Source organism: Talpa europaea (genome assembly GCF_964194135.1).
Source record: "Talpa europaea genome assembly, chromosome: 7".
In the NCBI taxonomy this organism is placed as follows: Eukaryota; Metazoa; Chordata; class Mammalia; order Eulipotyphla; family Talpidae; genus Talpa; species Talpa europaea.
This window is the reverse complement of record NC_140074.1, coordinates 86,694,774-86,702,170: the sequence shown is the minus strand read 5'-3', so window position 1 is coordinate 86,702,170 and position 7,397 is coordinate 86,694,774. Positions and strand designations below refer to the sequence as shown.

Below are 7,397 nucleotides of genomic sequence, written 5' to 3'. Positions count from 1 at the left end.
AATGAGGATGAATGTGGGCCTCCCTGGTGGCGCAGGGATTAAAGACAGCGCTATCAAGCTATCGCTAGCCACTGCAGCGTGAGTTCGATCCCCAGCCAGGGAGCTACCCACATGGCCCAGCAAACCTCTCCTGTCTCACCCTCTGCTCCCCTCAGCAGTGTATTTCAGTACATCTGCCTGTTTTGCTCCCCACTCTCTCTGGTGAATCCTCTCACCCCCGGCACCTCTGGCTTACACCCCAGTTCTTGTATGCATAAATAAATAAATCTTTAAAAAAAAAAAAAGAAGAGGATGAATGTTTTGGAGAAAAGTAAAACAGGGAAGCACTATTTAGAGTAGGCTGCTGGGGAAGTCCTCGCTGAGCAGGGGACTTGGGGAGAGGCGACTGCAGGTGTCCTGGAGAACTCCTGGGAAGTTCAGCAGGGGAGAGGAAGTGCTCCGTGTCCTCAGAAGATGAGGAGATGAAGTGGGCCTCGGAGGTGTTAGCGAGGACTTGGAGGGCTTCTACTGAAGGTGCTGGGAGCCACACACTTTGACTCAGACTTCTGCTGCATATTAGCAGAGATGGGGGGGCCAGGGTGGGGACCCAGGACCACGCAGGTTATTGCAATGATCCTGACAGGAGATGATGGCAGCCCAGCCCAAAGTGATGGCTGTGGCCATGGCCAAGAGAAGCAAGTGGATTCTGGGAAGTTCTGCGGTTGAGCTGAAAGGATTTCACATAGACTGGGTGTGGGGTGGAGAGAAAAGCAAGGAGTCGATAGGACTTGGAGGTTCTTGGCCTGATCATGGAGATGAAGGAACGGCCTTCACCTGAGACGAAGCTGAGAGTGGAGGAGGCTGGGGGTGGGAGGTTGAACAGCAGAAGCTCGGCCTTAGACAGCTTGTGTTTGACAGGCGGAGAAAGGGAAGAGCCAGTGGGCACAGGCATCTGCAGGCGAGAGAGGGCCAGGCTCTCTTGGAGCGACCCATTTTATGGGTGAGAAAAATGAGGTCCATGCAAGCAGAGACACACTGTTAAGTTGGGTTGCTGACAGATCTCTGGCTCCAAAGCAATAGCTCTTTCCATCGCCCTGGGCCTTGGTCATGGAGCCACCAGCTGTCCTGCCCAACCCCCATGTCCATGTCCTGCCATAGGGACAGAGGAGGGAAGCCCAGCACTGCCCTGGCTGGCTTCCTTGTCTCAGGGCTGGACGAGGCTGGGGTGAGGGGATGCCCACCAGGAAGTGGCCTGTGTTTGGGTGCAGTAGAAAGGGACGGTGCCAAGTGGCCTCAGGCGCCAGTAGCCCTGTGAGTACTACCGGCCTGGCCTGAGGCCATTATCTGACCAGCAGAGCCATTTGGTTAGCATCGATTGGCTTGGAGAGGAGCTTCTGGCAAGGCTGGGTCAGGGGGAGGGGGAGAACTCCGGCCTGTGCAGGGGAGAGGCAGGCTGCAGAGTCAGACAGACTGACCACCAGGCTGGTGAGTCTCCAAACCTCAGAGAGCCCCACAGAGCTACTTGGGGCTCACGGGGATGTCAGCCCATGGGGAGATGTAGGGAGGAGTAGTGCCTTAGGTGCCGGCAGGCGCCAGACTCAGGTGGAGTGAGGCCTGAAACCCTGGGACAAGGAGGGGCTGCCAGCCTGCTCCACTGGCCTGCTCACCACCTGTAGGCCTTGACCAGGCAGGGCCTCCCCCTGTGTGCTGTGTTTCCGCCTCTGAAATGCTACAGCACCCATGGGATTATAGAGAGGATTCCATGTAAAGAATCTGGTGCATGCGTAGGGCCTGGTCTTTCTGGGCTAACTTCCTTCCAGGGCTGGGTGGCCATGCTGGCCATCTGGCCCCGTACTGGAGCAGGGGGCCCCGTCTATGCTATTTCCAGCGGGGAGCTCTCTTGCCTCTCTGGCATGGGGTGTCCCATCCAGATGAGCTGGTGCTATAGCCTCCTTGGAAATTCTGGCCTCTTGGAGGCTGAAAGAGGGAGGCTGGGGTAAGATGGGCATGCCTCCTGCTTTCCTGCCACAGTGTCTTTGCACATGTTATGCCCACTGTCTGGCATGCCTTTGCCATCCATTCCACAGGGTCCAATTCTGATAAAACTATTCATAAGCACATCCAGGGGCTGCTGAGTAGACTGGGTAAATGCTCGACCATGCTCAGGTCACTGAGCCCTGTCCCCACAACTCCCTGCCCAACAGGGGAGAGGTTTGGATATTGGCAGGATGGAGGATATGAAAATAATACCGTTTCTCCTTTATTGTGTATACTGGATGCTGGCAGGGAAGCCGAGGGCTTCATGGAGGAGGGAGCACAGGGGCAGGAGGGGCCTTCCCTGAGCTTCCCTACACACCCACCTAGCTATGCCCACAGCCTGGCAGAACTAGTTGCCTATTCAGGCATAAGGCCAGACTGCTAGTATTGTGACACCCCCTGTTAAGTGCCCTTCCCCACGCCCCGCCCTGCCCCGGCACCTTGGACACCCCAGGATTCTGGCAGCAAGTGTAGAATGGCAGGAGGAATGAATGAACCTGTGGAGACACAGAGATGTGGGTGGAAGGAGATTGGGTGTGTGGAGCAGTCACACAGGTGCATGCCCCTGGGGAGGAAGGGGAGGAGGGGAGCCCGAGGAAGTCTGGGGTGGGAGCAGGGAGGGCCAGCCTTGCTCTCTTTAGCCCCCTCAGCCAGAGCAAGCGCTGCCCACCTAGGAGGGGGCGCAGGAGGCTGAGGGGAGGGGTATACCGTTCTTCCACAGAGACTTAGATCCCCGCTAATTTGCAATCTTAAAACCACAGCGAAGGCACAGGCCTCATTGTTAGTGCATTAATCAGCAATCAGTGGGTCAGGGCTCCCCTGGGCTGCTTGGAGGGGGCACAGGAGGAGCAGAGACAACCTCCCTAGAAAGAAACCTGGCAGGTGATGATCTAGGACTGGGCACCCCCTGGCTGGAGGAGGGGACAGAGGTGTGTGCTGTTGGCTAGAAGGGCAGGTTCAGGGCCTTGGAGGTGGGACCAGCTTTCAGACTTAAGTTTCAGTTGGAACCTGCCCCAGTGCTGGGGGCAGGGGGAAGGAGTAATGGCAAACGCAGCTTCCCTGGCTGAGTCCACTGGCCTTTGACCAGTAGTGAGGGATGGGAGGCTCCAAGACTCAGCTGGGGGTTTCAACTTCGGGTCCTTCTTCTGAGGTCCTGCTTTCACCTCGGCCCCCCCCACCCCTGGCCCTCCCACCCGCCAAAGTATGTTTGCATGCCCACTGCTAAACCCAAGCCTAGATTTTTGGGCAGTTGACCTGTACAGGACTTGGTCGGGGTTCCCCTCTGCCCTAACACCCCCAGAGGGCACCTGCTTTCTGCCTGAGGGGGCCCCAAGCTTCTCTGAGGATCATTCCAGAAAATCCCGTTCCAGGGCCTTATGGAGACAAAGCCACAACAGCGGTCTGCTCCCCCCAAATCAGGGGCAGGAGAACCCCCTCCCCCACTCCTCACCACAAAGGGTAGTTCTGAGGATCAGAGGAGCTTGAGCAGAAGCACTTTGTAAACTCCATAAGCTGCACAAATGTCGAGTGGTATTAGCGCTGAGCCGTGCAGCTGCCCCGCCCCCCTACAGCGAGCTCGTTCTTAGCTGCCAGACTTAAGGGACAGAAATGCCTTTGTCTTTGCAGCCCCCCCCCCCCCCCCCGGAGTGTCTGGTGTGCCACAGTGTGTCCTGCAAGCACAGCTGGTGGTGTGGCCTTGCCCCCTCAGCACAATGAGCTAAGAGGGGCGCCCTGGGCTCCCTCAGAGGGCCAGGCTGGGGCCTCCTCCCTGGGGCAGGGTTTCCAGCAGACATCAGTCTGAGCAGGGGCTGAGGAGTGACAGCAGAGAGCAGGGAGGGAAGTGCCAGCCAGAGAGGGCTGGACCCACCTCCTGGTCCTGGGGGTTGGAGACTTAAGGCAGTGAGCAGACTCCCCTAGAGTCAACTAGGGTTTGGGGTGTAGGCTTGCCTCCCATGTGGGGCGGAGGGTCCCTGGCCAGCCTGAGGTAGTCAGTGGAGCTAGAGGTCAGGCCCCAATTTTCACCTGGGGCGGTGTCATTTCCTACAGAGGGGGAAACTGAGAACTCAGGCTTGGCCCAGGGGCTGTTCTATGGTCAGGGTGATAAAAGGCACCGCAGGGGCTGCTTAAAGTGCAGCCCGACCCTGTCAGGGTCCTCACAGCTGCACTGCCACCACTGCTGCCACCACCACGGAGGTCATAATTGCTCTGAAATCGCAACTGAACCAATTATGCAAAAACCAAATTATGTACGATGATTTTTATGTGTTGGAAACGTTCGATCGAAGCCTGGTGATTACAGGGGGACGGGAAGCAGCTGCCACTCTCTGGGAGCCCATAACTCCCAACAGCTGGGAGCTGTCACTTATTTACAACGCCGTTTCTGCCAGAAACGAGGGGATGGCAGTGGCACGAAGGCCCACTCGGCCAGGAGCCTGGGACGGTGGTTGGGCGTCCCAAGAGTGGCGGGGAGGCCTGGTTCTCTCATTCTCCTTGCTCTGGGTACAGCTAGCAGCAGAAAGAATCAACCAAGCTGCCCCAGGCCCCTGACTCTTCCAGAGAGGCCCGGCTGAACAAACTGGAAGGGAAGAGGTAGAAGGCCAGCCCTGTCAGAAAAGAGAGGGCTGCCTGACCCTGCAGGGTGGGGGGCCACAGTCCTGGAGCCTGTCCCCCCACCACAGGCGCGCCCACGGGGCTGCCTGGGGCAGCTGCAACCCTGGAAAAAGGCAGGTAATGACGATCGTCCATAATGAGACTGCTCCAATAATGAACACGGGGCTATTATCAGACCACAGGCTGGACACATCCGAAAATAAATTATTTTAAGGATCCATTAACGAATGCCTAATTAATGCCCAATTAGAGAAACGCTACAGAGGAAATACTCTGGACAGTCCAGAGGCGAGGACTGGTTTGCAGCCACACAGCCTGGGAGCTGGTGTGAGCCGGGGCCAGGGGAGGAGTCCCTAGGGTGGACTGGAATGGGGGACAGCCTCAGTCTGGCAGCTTCCTGGGCCTCAGAGCCCACCAGCCTGGCGCCTCCCTGAGCCTTCACACGTCTCCTCTCGATACATCTCACAGCTCTGTAAGGGACACCCATCACAGGTTAGAAAGAGGGTGTGGCGTTGAGCACAAGGAAGGCACCGTAAATGAGATATCTTTTGAGATGAACTTTGAGGTCATGTATGCATGCTTCACTCACTATTGGGGGGGTGATTGAAATAAAGAGACTCCTTGGGGCTCCATAGACGATTGCATTTACTTTGTTAGAACAGGAGTCTGCCCCGCTATCTGTTCACGCTGATCATGGGGAGTAAGTGGCAGAGCTGGGACAAAATCTAGAGGTGTCTGTGTCTATGGGTGTGAGCCCTGTCCACCATGGCTAAGAGAGCCTGAGAGAGTGGGGCTCAGCAGCTGAGGGGCAGGGTTAGGGGTCTTAGGGTGGGACTAAGAAATATAGGGGTGATCAGGGCCTTCAGCTCCTGCTCACCTCACAACCCAGGCTGGGGTGGAATCCCCAGCCAGGGGCCAGCAGTATCTAGCCCCAGATGGGGCCCAGGCATGGGCCTGACCCCTGCCTTCTCATCAGGAGCCAGGCTCTCAGGGGGCTACCATCCCAGACTGTTGAGCCCCTGTGAGCTGGAGAAGGTGCCCTGCCCGCCCTGCACCGCACAGCCCCTGCCTCCCACCTCCCTGGCAGCCCCTGACCTGACTGTACTCTCTCCCCACCAGGGTGTTGTGTGGAGCTGCTGCTGCTACTGCTGGCTGGGGAGCTGCCCCTGGGCCGTGGCTGCCCACGGGACTGTGTGTGCTACCCGGCGCCCATGACTGTCAGCTGCCAGGCGCACAACTTTGCAGCCATCCCCGAGGGCATCCCAGAGGACAGCGAACGCATCTTTCTGCAGAACAACCGCATCACCCTCCTGCAGCAGGGCCACTTCAGCCCCGCAATGGTCACCCTGTGGATCTACTCCAATAATATCACCTACATCGACCCCAACACCTTCGAGGGCTTCGTGCACCTGGAGGAGCTGGACCTCGGCGACAACCGGCAGCTGAGGACACTGGCGCCTGAGACCTTCCAGGGCCTGGTGAAACTCCACGCCCTCTACCTCTATAAGTGTGGACTCAGTGCCCTGCCAGCGGGCATCTTTGGTGGCCTGCACAACCTGCAGTACCTCTACCTGCAGGACAACCACATCGAGTACCTCCAGGATGACATCTTTGTGGACCTGGTCAACCTCAGCCACCTGTTCCTTCATGGCAACAAGCTGTGGAGCCTGGGCCAGGACACCTTCCGGGGCCTGGTGAACCTGGACCGGCTCCTGCTGCATGAGAACCAGCTGCAGTGGGTCCACCACAAGGCTTTCCACGACCTCCGCAGGCTCACCACCCTCTTCCTCTTCAACAACAGCCTCTCTGAGCTGCAGGGCGACTGCCTGGCACCCCTGGGGGCCCTGGAGTTCCTCCGTCTCAATGGGAACGCCTGGGACTGCGGCTGCCGGGCGCGCTCCCTGTGGGAATGGCTGAGGCGGTTCCGTGGCTCCAGCTCTGCTGTCCCCTGCGCATCCCCGGAGCTGAGGCAGGGCCAGGACCTGAAGCTCCTGAGGGCCGAGGACTTCCGGAACTGCACCGGGCCAGTGTCCCCGCACCAGATCAAGTCGCACACGCTCACCACCACCGACAGGGCCGCCCGCAAGGAGCACCACCCAGCCCACGGCCCTACCAGGGACAAGGGCCACCCACACGGCCATCTGCCTGGCTCCCGGCCAGGCCACAGGAAGCCAGGCAAGAACTGCACCAGCCACAGGAATCGCAACCAGGTCTCAAAGGCAGGCTCCGGGAAGCAGGCCCATGAGCTGCAGGACTACGCTCCCGACTACCAGCAAAAGTTCAGCTTTGACATCATGCCCACAGCACGGCCCAAGAGGAAGGGCAAGTGTGCCCGCAGGACCCCCATCCGTGCCCCCAGCGGGGTGCAGCAGGCCTCTGCGGGCAGTTCCCTGGGGGCCTCACTCCTGGTCTGGATACTGGGGCTTGCGGTCACTCTCCGCTGAGGACCCAGGGCACCAACACCCAGCACTGCCACATGTCCACCGAGGAACAGAGTTTCTTTTCTTGTTTTTTACAAGTGGAGGATCTGCTGGGTTTCAGGCAAAGGCTGGTAGAGGCTTTGGTTGCTGTCTGGGCCCTGCCCGATGGATTATAAACCCAAAGTGTACAGCCCCGAGTGAGATGGGGTCGGCGCATCTCACCCAGCCATCCCAGCCAGCCCTGCCGAGCACCCACGGACGGCTTCTCTCCAGCAAGGCGGTGAAAGCGAATCCTTCATTAGCAACGACGGGGAGGAGCCCCACGGGAGCTGGGCTCTGTGGAATCCTGGT

At 58.7% G+C, this 7,397-nt stretch overlaps 1 protein-coding gene across 1 annotated transcript; it reads left to right on the top strand.

Moving 5' to 3' along the window:
* Nucleotides 1-5,574: 5,574 nt before the first annotated feature.
* RTN4RL1 (reticulon 4 receptor like 1) lies at nt 5,575-7,070 on the top strand (the record flags this gene model as incomplete). The annotated part of the gene is made up of 2 exons (XM_084237859.1): nt 5,575-5,647; nt 5,746-7,070. The coding sequence occupies 2 exons, from the start codon at nt 5,575-5,577 to the stop codon at nt 7,068-7,070; spliced, it is 1,398 nt and encodes a 465-aa protein (XP_084093985.1).
* Between the last annotated feature and the right edge of the window lie 327 nt (nt 7,071-7,397).